We start from the raw sequence: 21,741 nt of genomic DNA, 5'->3' as shown, positions 1-21,741 counted from the left end.
GAAGTGTCTATTCACTTTCTTTCCCAAAATTTTTACTGTTGTCTTTTTGTTGTTGAGTTGTAAGAGTTCTTTGTATATTCTGGTTAGTATAACCTTATGCAACATATGATTAAGAAATACTTTCTCTCATTTTATAATTAGCTTTTCATTTTCTAGAAAATGTTCTTTGATGTAAACTTTTGTAAATTTAGTTGTTGCAATAGAGGGGCTGACTCTCAGCATTTTCCAACCATTGTTCACAATATTTCTCTTGACCTCTATTGTTTAGTGATGTATCTGGACACTCAAGACAAATATTAGTTTTCTTCTAGGTTGTTCAACCAAAAAATAAAAATTTGCTGCTTTGCTTATGTAGACTTAGGTAAACACAATTTTTGGTTATCAAAACATAATTGAATAAAAGACACTGAAACTCCATATACAGATATCCCTTACTAAGGTCATCTAAGACTAAAGAAATTCATAGTTTTTAAAGCCTTGGCAAAAGTTACACTACAGCTATCTTCTAAAACACCTACTTTAAAAGAAAAAAATAAGGTGTGAACCAAACTCTGGCTGAATAAAATGACTTCTGCCAGTCAGTCAGGGGGTGGTATCCTTTACCCCACACCCCAGCCACTTATTTAAATGGTACAGTAATTACCTATGCTTCCAAGGCCTGAGAAATCAGCCATTCACAATTATCTTTTCAGTTGATTATTGTCATATGAAGTCACATTAAGTTAAAAGAATACACAGAGACAGTTAAATTAGTCATTACATATTTACTGAACCTTTAACAGAGTAGATGAAATAAAATTCACATTTATGAAAAATCTACAAAATGTCTTTGAATTGCAAAATAAGACTGTCTCAATTTTTTATCTTCAGGAAAAATGTAAGCTGTAAAAATAAAGCAGTGTATTTAGCACTTTTCAGTTTTTCATTTACAGTTTGAAAGAGGTAGGTAATTCTGCAACACCTGAGAAATGTATGGTGATAGCCAACTGTAATAAAAGTTTCAAAAGTAACTAAAAAAAATTGGTCTCATAACCACAGAATGTCTTCCTACACATCTCAAAATAAAATGGTAATTTATTCTACATCCACATTTTTTCTGTACCTTGGTATCCACTGCCACTATAGATTTTACAACTCTAGAAAATTCCATAAAATGGTGCAACGAGCACAATTCAACTCTTCGCAACCTTTAAACTTTTCATCATCCAGCTAAAGTGTTTTCAAACAAGGGTTGAGGAAAAAAAGGGTCATATAATAACAATTAGCCAGAGGAAGATTTCTGAAGGGAAACCAAATACATCCCAAACATAACCCAGAACCTTTGTATATCTCTGTATTATTTCACACAATTATCTAATATACCTAGCTACACCCAAAACAGTAGACTTAAATGTTGTCAACCACATTGCTTTCAGCCCAAGATTTACTTTCCACAGAAAACAAGTGCCACAAAGAAGTGTGGTGTGCCACACAACTACCTTAACATTAAATGTCAGGATCTTACATGCAGCAGGATTCTGGTGAAATATGATCAATCACATTAGTTTTAAGGTAAATTCTTACTTCTAACATACATGTTCATTTCCTCTCATAGAAGTGAGTCCAATATTTAACTCAGTAACTAAAGGAGATATTTATAAAAATTTGTTAAAGAACTTTATCTGCTTTTGTTAATTTTGGTAGGGTAGTTAGTCAATTTTCATGTACTTTGTTTTGCTTTCATGTACTGTCTGGTCCCTTGATCATCAAGGTCAGTGATGGAACTTTTTAAGTATCTCACATTCGGGGCTCTCTTTCCCATTATATAATTAAATTTTGAATCCATTTTAGATCATAAATGTGACAGGAACATATAAATAAGATTATTCAGCTGTTAGATATCAAACTAACAAAGTTAAATAAAGAACAAACTTCAGAAAACTTCCCCCTTCTAAATACTATTTTTTTTCTTCAATCATCTGTTCCAACCTGTAACTAAAGGAATACAAATATTTTTAATTCACATTCAACCTGTCTGTCCAACAACTTGCCTGAATATAATGCCTTCTCTACAAATGACATCTTCATTTACATATTCTGCCACAACTTTGAAGGAGTCAAAACTTGCAGTTATCTCAGTTTAAGTGATAAAAATATTATCAAAAACTAATCTGAATCAAATATGCTGTGTTTTTTCATATCACATACTGCACTTTTATTTCTACCTGGCATTTAAACGAGCTACTAGACAAAAGTAATCATCTTTATATTTTCTTTTACATTAATGAACTAGAATTTAAATTAGTATTAGTTTTTACAAAAAGGAACCATTATCAGACAAGTGTCAATTTAATTCTGATAAATATATGCAAGAGGCAGGGAGAAGGCAATGAGCAGATGAACCGATACATTCAAAGGAGAAGGCAATGAACACATACAGTCCAATGAAGGAAAAAGAAGGCAGATGTGTATAATACAGCTTTGGAAAAATGTATACATTAAAACAACACCTAACTGCTAAGCAGCCTCCTGTACCATGTAGTACAACAGCTAAGAAAATACAGATATGGTAGAAAAAGTAAGAAAATTTTCATCACAAAAGGAAGAGGAACTACTATAGAAAAGTTATATGCAAAATATATCTCTCATTACAGTGATCACACTTCATCTTAGTCAACTGAATCAATGCCCAGAAAAGATCACGTGGAGAGGATCTTTTAAGCTGCATTTTGTTTCATTTGTTCCTTTGGGCTTAGCCTTCAGGTTGCCTCCTGGAGCTCTTTTAGAGGAGGTGTTCAGCTCTTTCTTAGAATCAAGAGCAGTGCAGGGCTGTATTACAGGTGTTGCTGAATCTACATCCGCTGCTTTTACACAGACCTGCTCTTTCAGGATTTCCACCTTCTCACTGAGCTCATTTCTTTCCATCTGAAGAGCTCTGCACAGCTTCTCTAATCGTTCCAGTTTTATCTGAAAGGGCTTGTACTCTTTATCACGGACAGTTTTCTGGGGAAAAAAAGACAAAATTTATGGAACCTTCATATTTGGAAACACAAGTTAGGTTATTATGTACAAAACTAAGTTATCTGAGCCAATCTGTAAACTACTTTTTATCATTTCTTGAACACCACTATATTTAAATAGTTACAACTATTCGGGAGCAATGCAAAAATTAAATTCTCTTGTATTTCTTGAAAGCAAGCAAAATCCACTTCTTGACTTAATAAGTACTAAGTAGACTTAATAAAGTATTATGGAAATTCAGGATCTTAATTTAAAATGCTATAAGTAAGAAGATGAAAGTTCTTATTTCTACAAGTTTTCTTTCCTTCCACCACTTTTGAGTTCCAATATTTCCTCTTGTGAAATATTATAAATTACTCTTATCAAGTATATTAAAGTGAGAAAATTACTAACTGCAAATGAAATACATTTCAACCTTATTTACAGCAAACCAGACAAACAGTACAGTGTTGCCTTTTGTAAAATAATAAGTCAAGGTAGAAAAGCAGCTGAGTTTGTGCTCTCTCCATAAAAAATATAAAGAAAGTTGTGTTTTCTGAAGAGCAGAGTCTCTCAGGTTGCAGCCTTCCAACGAGAGCATCAGTATTACCATAATACATGAAAGAAATGCAAATTCTTGGACCACACCAGATATTTAACTAATTAACTATGGGGGAACAGCACACCAGGTTTAACAAGTTTATTCTGCAAAAGTTCAAGTTTGCTATGGAACAAAGCCAAACCCAGATACTTTATAGCTGTCTACACCATAAACATGAGCTAACTGATTAAGAAAAAAAGTTTAAACGCCTCTCTCACAACAATCTAAATCACTGTATTAAAGAGAACATATAATCAAACCTACAGTTACCTAGCAAACCTTCGTAAGTTCTAGCCTGCATTAATACTGAAATAAATGAGCATTTTCTATTCAGTCATGTAAAATCTTCTCACCTCTTCAGCCATTTGCAGAAGTGCTTTATTATTATTTTCCCATTTGGTACGCCATATTATCATTTCTTTTTCCAGTTTTTTAATTTTCTTTGTCATCTGTGAACCAACAAAATTGCAAATTTAAATTCTAAACTGCCTGACCCACCACAAAAACATTTTATAATGTTCTTCTAATCCCTCAACACTCACTGTACTTGTCTCACATGGCTGATAGCTATTTATATCTTTATAAAAGTGGCTGTGATGGTCTGTTACATGCAGAGCTAACAGAAGTCCCTATGGTAGAGCAGTAGGAACCAAAGTTGAGACCTGCATATTATGAGAAAAACATATTTGATCTCCTCAGTTTCACAGGAAGCAGCAGCACATGGAAACTTCAGATACCACATTCTGAACTCTCAATTAGGGTTGGAGTGCAATTCATTCCAGCTGGAGGTAACAAGAGATGAGAACTCCTTCTCCCCAAGTTGTACGAAAAAAGTGTCCATGTTCTCGAGTAACTCATCAGATTCTTGGAAGGACAGAGATTCACAGCCCCCAACAGATTTAAGAATCATAAGACATATTAGTATCAGAACTAGAGGCAGGATAACAAGTGATCACGAAAAATACTTTAATTATTAAATCCTTAGCTTTAATCATCCTCACAACTCACAAGACAGTTTTATTTCAGACTTTGTTAAAGATAAAATGATTCAAAAAATGACGTCCCATGCTACAAGATCTCAGTTTTCAGAAATTCAGAATAAGATTCAGGTATGCTGGTCTATCACCCTTGTTTCTAATAATACTTTATTGCTGGTCTGCACATTAGGTCTTTTCTAGGTAGAGATATTGAGTCAGGCACTGTTGAGGGAAACAAGGATAAGACAGAGCCAATGCCGTGTGCCACGGTATTTTAATTACCCACAAAATACCACCATGCAGTGAGACAAAGACTATGTGGCTTGAGTGCTGATCTGTAGTAACCTCTACAGCCACTAGCAGAGAGGAATGTGTTCCAGTCCAAAGGATTCTCCAGCAGGATAACAAATTTGGGAGTCCCCGTCTTAAACTGTCCTTCATCAAAAGCATACATGTGTTGGAGTCCAGCTGACACTTCCACTGTGTCCCTCGACCAAAGCCTCAACTGAGAGGACTGTCACTGAATTCTCCACATTACTGGGTGTAAAAATACCTGAAGGTGGTAAACAGAGCACTTAACATCGCCAAGCACTGTTTGAAATACAGCAGATACATTTATTACTTTCATTTTTAAGAATAAAGGAACAAAAAGGAATAGAAAGGTTAAACAACTGGCCCATGGTCTACAATAAATGACAACAATTATTGATCCAAGAAATGTGACTGCCAGGCATGTGCTCTAAACCACTATGTTTGTTAAGATTTAATAATAATCATGACTAATACCTATTGAACGCTTACAAAATTCCAGGCCCTACTGTTACTTATCCTCCATTGACCACCTTTTATAAAAAATCCCAATTTTAAGGGGAAATGCCAAGCTAAACAGCTTGCCCCAAGGAATTCACACAACGCAAACAAGAGATCTCAGTTCCAGCATCCATGCTCCAAACCAAGGTACTCCCTGCTTATTTTGAGAAAGAGGCAGGTAACTATACACTTTAAAATTGTCCTTTAGCCCATATTCTGAACTAGAATGACCCAAAACATTTTTGTACACCAAACTTTAACTACTTTATAAATTTTATAAAGATGTCTCTCTATATTATATGTATAGAGATCAAATTTAAAAGACTAAAAACATTTTAGGCAAATAATCTACCAATGTTTTATGAAAGAACTGGGAGTGATCATCTGAAGTGACTCTTTTAAAAATCTACTCCTAACAACAATTCACCTTTAGTACAAAAATTTAATTTTAAGAGTATTAAGATCATTAGCAACTTGGGGTAATTTCAGGGCAAAATTTCTAAATAAGCCAGCAGAGGATAAGAAAAGATAAAGTTAAGATCAGGATCAGACTCCATCCAAATAGTAATTATGCTTAAAATAACCTCTTATAAATTTAGTAGTGATATTCTACTAAAAATATGTAAATACCTTTTCCATTTCCTGCCTGAAGGTTGTAAACAGTTCATTGCTTTTTGCCATGGTAGTCTGGAATTCTTCAAACTTATCCATATAAACAGAAAGCTACAGAAAAAAGTATCAAATATTCTGAGTTCCAGATAAGTGACATAAAATCCCAAAGACTATCAAAATAACACAGTGTGGCGAAACATTAGTTACTTGTTATAAGTGATAAAAAATGAGGGCAAATGCGTAATAAATCTTTGAGCAGACATAAATGGCTAAAATTCTTATAACTCACTGAAATGCACTGAGACTTACGAAATTTTGTTGGTCTAATGTAACTGTACATGTTTAAAATGTACATTTACTAGCTCCATTTCACCAATATAAACTACAGTGGTATAACTACACATTTCATATAATTATAATGCTTTATGCACTACCCTTCTCCTTACATTTGTAAAACTGTTCTTAGAAAAAGATCAATCTTTCAGAGTACAACCTGCATAATTATTAGCTTGATATCAAGGCTATGTCTTTCCGTACCTAAGCAGGAAAATACAACAGAAGTCAAAGAATAGTTTGGCTGAAGGAGAAAGAATTTAGTGGGAGTACGGTTGAGAAAAAGATCTTCGAAAAGAGGCAGAAACAACAATTTTTATTTTAACCCCTATCCTCAAGGAATTTTTATTCTAGCTGGGAAAATAATGCTAACTGACAAGACTAAAGAGAATACAGAATGCAGAGTCACCTTTTCCTCTTCCACAGAAAATGAGTTCAGTTGGGGAGGGGAGTGCTACTGTAATATAACTGTATTATCTTCAAGACGAGGAAACAGAGGTTCAGAAAATAAAGTGGTTTGCCAGAGAAGTAGAAAAGAATAAAAGATGGAGGACAAAAAAAGTGGCTTTTCCACTTTCATTAGTGCTATATTAGGAATATTAAATAGATCCATGTGAATAGGATGGGGAGGGAGTAGGATACGATGCAATGACACTTAAGGGAGATTAGAAGTTATGGCAGTTTTAGCATGGTCCATTTTTACTGAAAATGGAACATCCAAGTATCCTGTTCCACCTGAGAGTTCAGTGCTGGCCAATACTGTGTAGTTAGTAAGTGGTAACTACCATACACTTGAACTTATGTGCCTACATTACTAAACAGTGGTCAAGACACACCAGTAAGACTATGAAATCATCAATGAAAGCTGGAAACTGACATAGTAAGAACATACAATGAGACTAATACTTGGAAAGGACAGCCACATTTAGGGAGCAGGTGGCAGTAAAGAAAACTAATGATTAGATAGGCAATGTCAAAAAGTGACACGTCCCTAACAACAGAAATTGCACTGATAACATTACAACAGAATCAGAGCTGGCCTGTGAGCTTGGTAAATAGGTCCTCTTGGTGTCTCATCCTGGAGAAATTATCAATGACTCCCACATTAAAGACCATCTCCCAAAGCAAATACAGACTTTCTTATACACTCTCCACATCAATTCTCTTCTCCATTTATATGAATCACTGAGTATACAGGGATAATAAAGAAGGTAAATAAACTGGTAAAACTTTACAAGATGAGAAGCATAATCCTTCCAATATCTTTCCTTTAAAGCAAGGATGCAGCATCTGCTCAAGGCAACCAAATTAGAAACTGGAAAGGACAACACAAGAAGGCTGAACTGAAAACCAGGGAGAACTCCAATTCTTTTAAAAAGAACAAACATGCAACCTTACCTGGAAGTGGACCTAACACTACACATACAACAAAATATGTACTTTCTACTGTTTTATTTTCCTCATAGGAGAAACTCAAAAGATACTGGAGAAACTATCCGGGATAGTATTGATAGAATGGGAACACTGAAAACAGTCTGACCAGACATACCAATTTGCCTGGAACTGAGGGGTTTCTTGGGATACAGGACTTCCAGAGAAAATTCCTAGTCAAAACATGATAAGTAAGTCACCCGAAGTGAAGAGGAAAATTTCAGGAGGCCAAAAGACCTATTATTCAGTTCAGCTCTGGCTCTGGCTGGGAACCAGGAGACTCACAAACTCTGCTAACCTCTACTGTCAAGTTACCTGTTGTTTTAACTGTACTTCTTGCTGTTTCATTTCTTCAAACTTGTGCCTCGATTCTGTTGCTTCTTTTAATAGCTAGAAAACAGAAACATTCTGGCAAAACACTAGTAGTAATTACACATTTGACTAAAGTGTCAGATGGCCGAACACTAAGCCTCTCCATTATTTTAACAAGAATCATGGGTCAGTGAAACATCCTATTACATCAATTGCCAATTATCCCTATCTTTGATCTGTTAAACCCTTGTTAATACTTAGGAATATAGAAATAATCTTTAAACCACTTACAGATAAAAAGTACCTGAGAGGCATAGTAAGGTTTATAAAACTCAGGGTTGGGCTTCCCTGGTGGCTTAGTGGTTGAGAGTCTGCCTGCCGATGCAGGGGACACAGGTTCGTGCCTCGGTCCGGGAAGATCCCACATGCCGCGGAGTGGCTGGGCCCGTGAGCCATGGCCGCTGAGCCTGCGCGTCCGGAGGCTGTGCTCCGCAGCGGGACAGGCCACAGCAGTGGGAGGACCGTGTAACGCAAAAAAAAAAAAAAAAACCTCAGAGTTAAATTGTTCTGTTATAGGTGAAAATAATCAGATGTCTACACTTCAAAGCAGAAAACAGGGTGATGAATTTTGACCTTATCTGGGTGGTTGAGAAAGCTCATTGACGTCATGAGAGGCAAGATGAGGCAGGTAGAAAGTATGTGTAGCAAAGCAATGAAGACAAACTGGGTCTCTAATTACCTTTTTAAAAGTGGGACAGATGAGTATCTAGTTAATACACCCGGGTTTTTAAGAAAATGGTACAGTAAATTTTCTTGGTAGGCAGCTGTGAAATTCAATCCTTGAACTTCTGAAATAATGTTACATACAGTGTAAATAAGGCTTCAAATGTCGTCAAAGCAACCAGAAAGTATACTTATGTAATACATGTATGTATGTACATGTGTTATATATGTACACACACAGACACATTCACGTACACTCATGTGAGCAAGCAGTTCATAGTCCACATTGAAAACAGCAACTGTATCTTCACTGTCTATGGCTTTGTACTGAAGGTCCATGCTGTAAAAAATGTATGTCTCTAAACCCTAGACTCACACTAAGGGTGAGTTGTTTACATCATGAGGGACACACAGGAATACTACTCATGGTATATGTATGCCATACCATGTTTACCTCAGTGCCTAGGCTACTTGAATGAAATGCTGGATGGAATAGTCCACATTACTAGAATCATTTCTCACTTTATTAAGTTAAGCACAGATGATTTAATTTATGTATGATAAATATGAGATTTCACTATGTTCACAATTGACAAGCAAAATAATCTGAGCACACTCAAGGAACAATACCATATGATTAGGAAATAGAGAATTCTGTTAAATTTCATCAGAAAGTTATACCAGAGTAATTAAACAAGCAGTTTACCTGCCTTAAACTTTTAGAAAAAATGTAACAGAGAGTGTAGGAGACCCATTTTTGGTGTGAAAAAACTTGGTGTGAAATTTAATTGCCCCTCACTCTCAAGGCCTAATTTCCCAATAACTGGCATAAATCTTGAACCTGGTGACTCACTATCTAAAAATCAAGACAACATTCTACATACAGAAAATCAAACATGTGCAGGTCTTTCCATTAAACTTGGTATAATAGTTCCAGTATATATTTTATATGAAAATTTCATCAGAAATACAAAACCAAATGTATTCTTACATTTCTCAATCTAGACAGTAAAAAAACAAATCACATGACCCAAGATCTACGTAAAATAATGTTGAATGAGTTTAAGAGATTTAAGTGGCTTTGGTAACAATTTTGACACTATAATTAACTTACCATCTCTCTTTCTCTTTGATGTTTGTCATCAGCTTCCTTTATGAGCTGTGTTGTTTGCTGAAGCTTGGCATCCACAAGTTGTTGTTGCAGTTCCTTGTGTTTGAACACTTTATCAATATGCTAGAAGGAAAATAAGATTTCTTCCATCACTTAATGAAAAAGGGTACACACTGGTGACGGAAGTATATAACACAAGTTACAGTATCTTGCCTCCCTGTTGTTCCTACCAATACTATGATAGCTAACAACACTGGGTCTTTCTGTGCATATGCTTGAAGAAGAATCTATTTATATTACCTTGCAAACCACCCTACACCTACAAGAAATATCCCCTCTGACTACTTCCCCATACTTGTTCCTTGTTGGAGGTGGGCTATTACCATCAACAGTTTTGTATATCCTATTTCTGCTCTATATTGAATATTAGGCTCAAACTATCAAGAAAAAGACTGAAAAGGAGCTCAAACTATTAAACCCATTCAACATACACAGGACTCCCGGACATTTTTTTCTCCTCATTAAATTTTCCAGAATTTCATACTGTAGGTAGTAGTATGTAGTACCATGGCATAATGGTAGGAATAGCCTGGAGTCATATCCTGGCTTAGTGGAGGATCTTGGACAAATTCTCCCCATTGATGAATCCCAGTTTTCTTAACTAAAAAGGTTGATAAACACATCTACCTTGCAGAGTTATTGTACAAATCAATGCAATGGTTAAACTAAGGGGCTTGGTGCCTGACACATTAGTAAACACTTGGTAAGAGAAGATGTCATATTTCCAAACTAAACTGTTAAGTGGCACTCATGTACAATAAAGTAATCAGAACATCCATCTCAGAGAAATAGTAACTCTCTTAGTTAAATAACCCATGTAAGAGAAAGAAAGGCTAATTGATAAGACATAACCTAATTAGCTTTTGAGGACTGTACCAGATCTGTCTTGAATTGCAGACAGTTTGATTATTAAATTATACTCTTACCCAAAGGAAGACAAAATTCTGTAATATCTCAAAAAAGATTTAGAAGTAATATGACTTGGACATACATTTTCCAAATTCACTACATTAATAGCCAGGTAGACTGTCATTCTTGAAAACAACAAAACATAAAAGACTCCTTTAAGAAAGTGCTGACTCTATAAAAATAAATACAAGAAAAAAGAAAATTCACTGCATAGGCTTAAAAATTGTCTCTTCAATAAGCAGAATCCAAGGAGAAAAAAAGAGAGGGAAACCTATATATTACAAAGACTTGAGACGTAACAACCAATCAATTGTTTAAGCCTTATTTGGACCTGATTCAAACAATCTTATAAAGTGGGAGATGGAGAAATGTAAACAGTGATAAAGTATTTGATTAGTTATTGTGAAATTTTTAGGTATGAAAATGGTATTGTATTCTGCTTCAAAAAAGTCTTGCCATTTCAAGATATGCATTTAAACAGTGGACTGAAATAATATATCATCTTGGATTTGCTTGAAAGTAGATAAAAAATGTTACTAGGCACAAAAGTGAATAACTGCTGAAACTGATGAATTCTACTTTTAATTTTCAAATTATGGAAGTTAGAAAACTGTTAAAAGATAGAAGAATGGTTTGGAAAATGCTCAAAATCTTAAAAATGTTTTCAAACACTACATAAAATTATAAATTGAAATAATCTGAAATTTGAAACTGCACAAATGCCACAATCTTTTTCTGTTGTTGTAAAATACATATGAAGTTTTCCATTTTAACTGGAGATAATGTTTTTTAGTTAGCAATTTTTACCTGTTTGCATAAGGATCAAAATACATAAAAGAATAATATTTTACTAGCTTAAAGCACATTAAAGACAGGGTATGCACCCTTTGGAAAACCCAAAGCCTCTCATCCTGCACATTTGACCTGTGAAAGTAACAAAACTTAGATGAGCAGGTTATCACCAATTTGCTTTTAATCTAGACACCACCCAACTTCCAGACTAGTTTGTAAAGTAATTGCAATGACCAGGTTCTGCAGCCACAGATCATTCCTATTAACTTTTTACTTCATTAAGTATACCAACAGGACTAGGTAATGGGTTATTTTCTTCTCCCAAATACAATATAGTAGGGGGAAAGCAATGGTACTGTACTGTACAGATTATTACAGAAGTCTGAGATATTCAGTGTTTGGGTGCCAAATATTTATTTATTGTTAGGTCAGATATGGGAAAAACTGTCTCTGTGCTAAAATCATATTCTTCCAGTACTACATGGGAAACAAGTACTACTTAACATATCTCCTAGAAATTACCTTACATATCCAAATCCACTGACTCCTGGGACATCAAGTGATGATCCCAATTCAGTTCACATAGTGCCTAACCTTCTCCTAAGAAATCACTGACTTCCACTATAAATATGCATAAGTTCTAAAACTGTCCGGTGACAATAAAATTTGTAAGAAGTGGCACAAAGTTTTTGGAAATAACAAGATGTCTAAACACAGAAAAATCTTTACCTCCTCCCTCAGTGCATACTGTTCAATGAGCTTCTTCAGTTTCTCTCCCAGTTCAATATTTTCCTGGTGGAGTTTGGCGTTGTGTACATCATGTTGTTCTAGTTGTGCCTGGATTTCATTCAAAGTAAACTGGAAATGTGCAGTTGCTTCTTTACGTCTTTCTTCTTCTTCTCTTGCTTGCTGCATATTTTCTTCCTAATTAACCAAAATCTTTTTGTTAATACTGTGAAACTATAGCGCAAATGCTGAAAAAAAAGATGTTGTCGCTATGTGGGTTCATATAATGCTGCCCAAAGTGTTACTTCTGAACTAAAATCTTCTCCCTTCTGGTCTACAGCCAGAAAGCTCTCACTGAAAATCAAGCAGATTTTCCAAACTAGACAGAGTAATCATAGAAACACAAACTGCCCTGCTATAAATAAAGTGTTATCTGACCATCTACATAATCACTATACTACAGTACAAGTGAGGAGCCTGTCCACACAGTGTGCTTCTTCCACATTATTTTGCCAAATATCCTCCTCACTGGTTAAGCAGAGCATCTTCTTAGATCAGCCTCAAGTGATATATATCCCATTTAGCAGCTTACTTTCTGAGTCACATTCCCTAAAGGGCAAGGGACAAATGGAATCTTTATTTTAAAAAGCTTACTTTCAACTCTTTCAAATGCCAAAAGACCTTTACCTAAACAATTATTAGTTCAGTCAAAATTTTGACCTGTTGTAAGAAAAAAAATCTACTTTTACTATATCTAAATCCAAGGTTTCAAAAGCAAAGGGGAAAAAAATACCCACACACTAGATGATTATTTCTTGAGTTGTCCTATATTCTAGGTCCTTGAGACTTTCAGAGATAGGGGTAATCAGAGATCAACCATGCTCAATCAAAATCATACTCCAACTGTACCTCTTTATTGCTAAAGGCAGACATGTTCCCATTATAGGAGGTAGATTCTTTCTAGAGTCTACTCTTTGTCCTTCTTCCCCTACTGATACAAATTTTGATACCTGTTCCCTCTTCCTTCACTTCCTTTACTAATTCCTTTATATCAGCTCAGGTATGACTAGTATTCTGAAGTATTCAGCAACTAAATAGTTGAAAATGCACTGAGTAGAAAGCAAACTACCCAATTAGCATCCATAGGAGAGCTCTGCCACATGCTTTTCCTTTAAACTCATTCTGACTCAAGTCTGTAAGTTTCTTCATTTCAGCCAAGCCATTTCATTCCTTATCCAGGGGAAACATGGTAATCAACTACATTAATGGTCAGAAGACTATGCAGCAGCCTTAAACTTCCTAAGCAGGGGGATTATTGACATAAACATCAGTACATTCTAGCTTCCCTGTGATCAAGTATGAGGTAAGGAGCTCTTCCTTGAATCTGAAACCAAATGTTAGATATAAAAAGTCTTTGATTTACAATGACATCACACACAGCATTAGCCCAAGCAAAATAAAAAGCAAGGTAGTTTGTCTCTGAAGACCCCACAGACTGGTCTGCTCAGGAACCTAATCTACCAGAGCAATTGTACCCAGGATTTATCAACCAGCACCCATTAATGTAACTAAGTCCCACTAAAGCAAATGACATAAGGATTTACTTCAAATACATACAGGGTAATTATAAAATCAGCCTAAGTACCTCCTGTAAAACAGAAAAAGAAACCAACTAACCTTTAATGTCTTATTGTGACGCTGAAGTTCCCTGCAAAGAGACTCTAGTTTGCTTCTTGCCAAGATAGCCTTGCTGTGTTCACTCTGCAACTGAACTTTCTCTTTCACGATCTGGGCTTGCTTCTTCTGCAGAATCTTCACTTGCTTCTGAACGTTCCTGCTCTCCTCCAGCTAAAAGTAATAAGCACTTTCTTTAGGTTTAGAAAGTAAAAACTTTTGAATTAAAACTGGAAAAATAGCAATTATAGTCATGGAACTTTTTCTCTTACTTTTTTACTCAGATGTCACAAGAAAGTACACAAATCATTTAATGCAGGAAGAAAACCAATTTCATTGTCTATTATTTTATTAAAAACTAAATCTCTTAAGAACACTTCTTATGAATCAACACTATCTAGAGTTTTATTTTTCTAAAAGAAAAATGTGAAACACACTTTGTTGAAAAGGGTAAGCAGCACTCAGGAGTCTTTGTGAGTAAAGAAGGCAATTTTAAAGTTAGAGCAAATTCTTCTGTTTTATGCTAACAGACATTTCAATAAAGCTTTCAAAACGAATAAACGTTCACCCAAATACTCCAAGTGCAAAAGTAACATATCCAAGAAACCTATCAAGTCTCCTTACAGGTAAAATATTTACAGCTACTAAAAACAGCTTTATTGAAATTCCTGCAGGGAAAAAATAATCTTGCTTTTGTATCTTACTATGGTCTGTGAGCAGAGCACACTAATTTAAGTGTAGGTTAAACAGGTTCCATAGGTTCTATACAAATTATCTGTAACCAGACCTCTTTCTTTCCCCGTCCAAAGTTCTCACATACCAGAGGATTAGTATAATCTCTATTGTGCCTATTGTAATTATACTCTTCAATGGTAACAATAATTTAAAAAAATACTGGTACTGCATCTCAGAAGCTGATATATTACACTGAATTGATTAGGTACTGACGTTGAAATAATAAACATTAATAAACATTAATGATTAAAAAGACTGAATGAGCGTCCAGAAGATGGGCACAAATGCAATTAATTTTTTTGTTTGGTTATTTATTTATTGGTGCGTTGGGTCTTTGTTGCTGTGCATGGGCTTTCTCTAGTTGCAGAAAGCGGGTGCTGTTCTTTGCGGTGCACAGGCTTCTAATTGCAGTGGCTTCTCTTTGCTGCAGAGCACCAGCTCTAGGCATGTGGGCTTCAGTAGTTGTGGCTCATGGGCCCTAGAGCGCAGGCTCACTAGTTGTGGCACATGGGCTTAGGTGCTCCACGGCACGTGAGATCTTCCCAGAGCAGGGATCGAACTCATGTCCCCTGCATTGGCAGGCGGATTCTTAACCACTGCACCACCAGGGAAGTTCCTGTATTTAATTTATTTGATGTGGAGACACTGACAGATTGATGGTTTCTCTACAGAAATATACTGCAGAGAGGTAGAGGGAATTTGAGGATTAATATTTAACAAAAAAGGTATCATCTCACTGTGGCACTTTTATAATACTATAGTGACTGTGGAGAAACAGGTATTAAAATGATCTTCAGCGATGAAGATCCAGTTGCATTTTCATCTGCCTAGTTATATTTTTGGATACCCAGAGTTGGCATTACACCAGGCAGGTGGAATGAACAAAGGGGATAAGGAGTATTTCCAAAGAGAAATACTGATTATGATGATGTATGAAACCTAAGGGAAAAAAACAGACATAAAGACAGAAGGTGGTATGGGTAAAGACAAAGCAGAGAATGTAGAGGTGGCTACAGCAGTTACAGAAAACAACTGCAATGGGAATACTTCAACAGGTATGCTGCACCAATGGTTACAGTCTGAATAGAGTATCTTTTGACTTTTCACCTCTGGAGCAGAGGACAGCCAGGGAGGGCACAGTGATGAGGTAGTCAGGAACAAGAAGCTGAAGTGACATCAGGGAAGATGGCACAGTGGACAGAGCCAGGAATCTGTCTCCACATCTAGACAACAACTACACTGACAGAAACTGATATAATTATTTTGGAACTCTGAGGTCTATTCAAAGGCTTGCAATTTCAAGAGAAATACTTGGTCAGTAAATTGTAATTAATTTTGGTTCATTTAAACCAAAAGCAGTGTAGTAGTACTTATTCTTCCACTCCACAGCGCCATGGCAGGCGGCCATACTAAAATTCTTGGAGCGACTCACATGAGCCAGGGTAGGCAATGAAGACTCAGTCCTCCAAATGTCAGGGATCTGTGTTCTGACTCTGGATTTATAAATACACCTGATCATAAAAGGGTAGACACAGAGGTGAGCCACCAGTGTTGCAAACACCTCCATGTGAAGAAGCATGTAGGGGACTGAAGGAAACAGGATCAATTTTATTATTTTCCCCTTCATTTATCCTTTTTTATCCCCTTTGAAGAGACATTAAGCACTAGAACATGCAAAACCAACCCCATCTGGGGAAATTTAGAAAGTCACCATGCAAGTCTAGGATCAAAGATGACGTGAGAAGACCTTAGATTTGCATCACAGGCTGATCTCTAACAAAGAGACACTCTACAACAATAACAAAACAAAATTAAACAAAACAACAAACCTTGGCAAAGAGAGAGAATCTCATATCCAGAACTACCACACCGTAAGATTCAAATGTCCAGTTTTTAACAACCACAAAAAAATCAATAGGCATACAACAAAATAAAGTATGGCCCATTCAAAGGAAAAAGACCAATCAAGCAAATTGCCCTAGAGAAACACCAGATGGTAGAATTATCAGAGACTTTAAAATAACTGTAGTTAAAATGCCTAGAGTTAAAGAAAGATGCAAAGTCAGGAAACAATGTATAAGTAAAATGGAAAAATCAATAAGGAGACAGAAACCACAGAAAGGAACCAAAAGAAAAAATCTGGAGTGAAGAGTACAGTAATTGAAACAAGAAATTCACTAGAGGGATTAAAAATCTGATTTGAGCAGGGAGAAGAAAGAAACAGTGAACTTGTAGAATAGAAATTATCAACTCAGAGGAAATAGAAATAAAATAGACTGAGGAACGATCTAGGAGCTAAGGTACCTGTGGGACACCATCAAGTGGACCAACACACCCATTGTGGGAGACCAAGAAGAAAAAAGAGAGAGGGAAAGGGGCAGAAAGGTTACTTGAAAACTAATGACCAAAACTTTCCCAAATCTGATTCCAAGATATGAATACACAAGCCCAACAAACTCTAAGAATGATAAAGTCACAACACTCACACTGAGACAGATAGTAATAAAACTGTCGAATGTCAATGACAGATCTTGAAAGCAACAAGAGGAAAAACAACTCATCACATACAAAGGATCCCATTAAGATGATCTAATTTTTTAAAAATTAGAGTATAATTGCTTTACAATGTTGTGTTAGTGTCTGCTATACAATGAAGTGAATCAGCTATATGTACATCTCCTGCCTCTTGGACCTCCCTTCACCCCCACCCATCCTACCCATTTGGACCTCCCTTCACCCCCACCCATCCTACCCATCTATGTCATCATAGAGCACCCAGCTGAGTTCCCTGCGCTATATAGCAGGTTCCCACTAGCTATCTGTTTTACACGTGGTAGTGCACATATGTTAAACTTATTCTCCCAATTTGTTCCAACCTCCCCTTCCCCTCCCCCGTCCGTGTTCACATGTCCGTTCTCAACATGTCTCTATTCCTGCCCTAGAAATAGATTAATCTGTACCATTTTTCTAGATTCCACATACATGCGTTAATATATGGTATTTGTTTTTCTCTTTCCAACTTACTTCACTCTGTATGACAGACTCTAGGTCCATCCAAGTCCCTACAAATGACCCAATTCCATTCCTTTTTATGGCTAATACTCCATTTATATATGTGCCCATCTTCTTTATCCATTCCTCTGTTGATGGACATTTAGGTTACTTCCATGTCCTGGCTATTGTAAATTGTGCTGCAGTGAACATCAGGGTGCATGCATCCTTTCAAATTATGGTTTTCTCCATATATATGCCCAGGAGTGGGATTGCTGGGTCATATGGTAGCTCTATTGTTAGTTTTTTAAAGAACCTCCATACTGTTCTCCATAGTGGTTGTACCAATTTACATTCCCACCAACAGTGAAAGAGGATTCCCTTTCTCCACACCCTCTGCAGCATTTATTGTTTGTAGAATTTTTGATGATGGCTATTCTGACTGATGTAAGGTGATACCTCATTGTAGTTTTGATTTGCATTTCTCTAACAATTAGTGATGTTGCACACCTTTTCTTGTGCCTCCTGGCCATCTGTAGGTCTTCTTTGGAGAAATGTCTATTTAGGTCTTCCATCCACTTTTTTGACTGGGTTGTTTGGTTTTTTTGATATTGAACTCCATAAGCTGTTTGTATATTTTGGAGATTAATCCTTTGTACATTGCTTCGTTTGCAAATATTTTCTCCCATTCTGAGGGTTCTCTTTTCATCTTCTTTCTTACTTCCATTGCTGTGCAAAAGCTCTGAAGTTTAATTAGGTCCCATTTGTTTATTTTTGTTTTTATTTTCATTACTTTAGGAGGTGGGCAATAAAGCTCTTGCTGTGGTTTATGTCAAAGAGTGTTTTTCCTATAAGAGTTTTATAGTGTCCTGTCCTACATTTAGGCCTTTGATCCATTTTTAATTTATTTTTGTGTACAGTGTTAGGGAGTGTTCTAATTTCATTCTTCTACATGTAGCTGTCCAGTTTTCCCAGCATCACTTATTGAAGAGGCTGTCTTTTCTCCATTGTATATTCTGGCCTCCTTTGTCATAGATTAGGTGACCATAGGTGTGTGGGTTTATCTCTGGGCTTTCTATCCTGTACCATGGATGTATATTTCTGTTTTTCTGTCAGTACAAAACTGACTTGATTACTGTAGCTTTGTAATATCGTCTGAAGTCAGGGAGCCTGAATCCTCCAGCTCTGTTTTTCTTTCTCAAGTTTGATTTTGCTATTTGAGGTCTTTTGTGTTGCCATACAAATTGTGAAATTTTTTGTTCTAGTTCTGTGAAAAATGCCATTGGTAGTTTGAAAGGACTACCATGCATGCACCAAGAAAAAAACAGAACTCATATAAATAGAACTAAAAATGAAAGAGCAGGCATTACAGCTAATGCCACAGAAATACAAAGGATTATGAGACTACTGTGAATAATTATACACCAATAATGAACAATCTAGAATAAATGGATAAATTCACAGAAGCATTCAACCTAAAAAGAGATTCACAAAGAAACAAAATCTGAACAGATCAATTACAAGGAAGGAGACTGAATTAGTAATGAAAGAACACCCAACAAACAAAAATCCAGGACGATATGGTTTCACTGATGAATTCTACCAAACATTTGACAAAGAAATACCAATTGTTCTCAATCTCTTCCAAAATCAGAAGAGGGAACATGTTCAAACTCATTTCATGAGGCTTGCATTACTCTAATACCAAAACCAGATAGGATATTATGAGAAAATTACAGGTCAATATCTCTATTGAACATAGATATAAAATTTAATAAAATACTGGCAAATTAAATTCAACAATATTAAAAGAATCTTACACCATTGATCAAGTGGAATGTATTTCAGAGATGCAAGGATAATTTAGTATCTGCAAATCAATCAATGTGATATATCACCTTAACCAAATGAAGTATAAAAATCATAGCATCATGTCAATAGACAGAAAAAAAGCATCTGACAAAAATTAACATCCTTTTGTAATTAAAAAAATAACCACCTTCCCAACAAGTGGGTATTACAGGGAAAGTATGTCATTACAAGAAAGACAAATATATGACAAGCCCACAGCTAAAATGTCCCTCAGTGGTAAAAAGCTTAAAGCTTTTCCTGTAAGATCAGGAACAACACAAAGATGCCCACTCTCACCACTTTCAATCAACATGGTAATGGGAGTCCCAGCTAGAGCAATTAGGAAAAAAAAAAAAACATATTGAAATTGGAAAAAGAAAAACTGTCAATATTTGCCAATGATATATAAATTCAGTAAAGTTGCAGAATACAAATTTGATATACAAAAATCAGCTTCATGTCTATATACTACTAACAAACTAACAGAGAAATGAGAAAGCAATCCCATTTACAAATTGATCCAAAAGATAAAATACCTAGGAATAAACTTAACCAAGGAGGTGAAAGACCTGCAGTGAAAACTATGAGACACTGATAAAAGAAACTGAAGACATAAACAAATGGAAATATATTCCATGCACAAGGACTGGAAGAATTAATATTGTTCAAAATGTCCATACTACCCAAAGCAATCTATGGATTCAGTGCAATCTCTATCAAAATTCCAATGGCATTTTTCACAGAACTAGAACAATCTTAAAATATGTATAGAACAAAAGACTTGGAATAGCCAAAGCAATCTTGAGAAAGAAGAACAAAGCTGAAGGCATCACAGGCTATATTACAAAGTTATAGTAACCAATGCAGTTTGGTATTGTCATAAAGCCAGACACACAGATCAATGGAAGAGAATAGACAGCCCAGAAATAGACCCTCACACCTATGATCAATTAATCTATGAAAAAGGGGCCAAGAATATACACTGGGGAAAGGGGAGTCTCTTTAATAAATGGTGTTGAGAACACTGGACAGCCACATGCAAAAGAATGAAAGAGGACTCCTATCTTATATCATATACAAGAACTAGCTGCAAAGGTAACCATCAATAAAATGAAAATGCAACTTACTGAATGGGAGAAAGTATTTGCAATTATATATCTGATAAGGGGTTAATATCCAAATTCAACAATTCAATAGCACAAACAAACAAAAAAGACATTCAGCTAACCAACAGGTACATAAAAATCCTCAAGGTCACTAATTTTCAGGGAAATGCCAACAAAAAACAAAATGAGATATCACCTCACACCTGGCTCAAAGGCTATTATCAAGAAGACGAGAATAACAAGTATTGGAGAGGATGTGGAGAAAAGGAAAGGGAACCCTTGTGTACTGTTGGTAGGAATGTAAACTGGTGCAGCCACTATGGAGAACAGTATGGAAGTTCCTCAAAAATTTAAAAATAAAACTACTACATGATCCAGAAATTCTACTTGGGAAAATTTTTCTTGAGGAACCAAAAATACTAACACATAACTGGATAGCCATGGCATAAAAAAACCTAAATGTCCAAGGATGGATGAATTAAATTTTACAATGATATACACACATACACTCACATGATATACATATATATATGATATAGACAGCCAGAAGATGATATAGACACACACAGACAATGGCATATTATCCACCTACAAAAACAGAAAGAAATGCTGGCATTTGTGACAACATGAATGGAATTTGAGGGCATTATGCTAAGTGACATAAATCAGACAGAGAAAAACAAATACCATGTGATCTCACTCATATGTGGCATCTTTAAAACAACAACTCAGATACAGATAACAGATAGGTGGTTGGCAAGTGAGTCAGGGAGCCAAGAGGGGGGCCATAATTGGTGAAGATGGTCAAAAGGTACAAACTTCCAGTTATCAGATAAATGACTGCAGGTGACTACAGTTAATAATACTGTATTTTATACCGGATAGTTGCTAAGGCAGTAGATCTAAAGTTCTCATCATAGGAAAAAAAATGTATAACTATATATGTTGATGGACGCTAACTAGACTTATTGTGGTGATCATTTTGCATTATATATTGACACATATATA

At 35.8% G+C, this 21,741-nt stretch overlaps 1 protein-coding gene across 8 annotated transcripts in view; it reads right to left on the bottom strand.

Moving 5' to 3' along the window:
• Positions 1–748: 748 nt before the first annotated feature.
• The window catches only part of LOC117310588 (gamma-taxilin-like), a 61,005-nt gene continuing 40,012 nt past the window's right edge, over positions 749–21,741 (bottom strand). For 7 of the 8 annotated variants that reach the window (XM_033850289.1, XM_033850288.1, XM_033850292.2 and 4 more), the window contains 7 exons: positions 14,054–14,224; positions 12,380–12,574; positions 9,893–10,012; positions 8,059–8,133; positions 5,998–6,090; positions 3,934–4,029; positions 749–2,982 (listed from right to left, as the gene is read on the bottom strand). In XM_033850289.1, coding sequence (XP_033706180.1) covers positions 2,662–2,982; positions 3,934–4,029; positions 5,998–6,090; positions 8,059–8,133; positions 9,893–10,012; positions 12,380–12,574; positions 14,054–14,224 — 1,071 coding nt within the window. In that variant the 3' untranslated portion in view covers positions 749–2,661. The remainder of the gene's footprint in view (positions 2,983–3,933; positions 4,030–5,997; positions 6,091–8,058; positions 8,134–9,892; positions 10,013–12,379; positions 12,575–14,053; positions 14,225–21,741) is intronic. The other variant, XM_073799771.1, reaches the window with a different exon arrangement.

This window comes from Tursiops truncatus (assembly GCF_011762595.2).
Source record: "Tursiops truncatus isolate mTurTru1 chromosome Y unlocalized genomic scaffold, mTurTru1.mat.Y SUPER_Y_unloc_1, whole genome shotgun sequence".
NCBI classification, from domain to species: domain Eukaryota; kingdom Metazoa; phylum Chordata; class Mammalia; order Artiodactyla; family Delphinidae; genus Tursiops; species Tursiops truncatus.
This window is presented reverse-complemented; position numbering and strand designations above follow the sequence as displayed.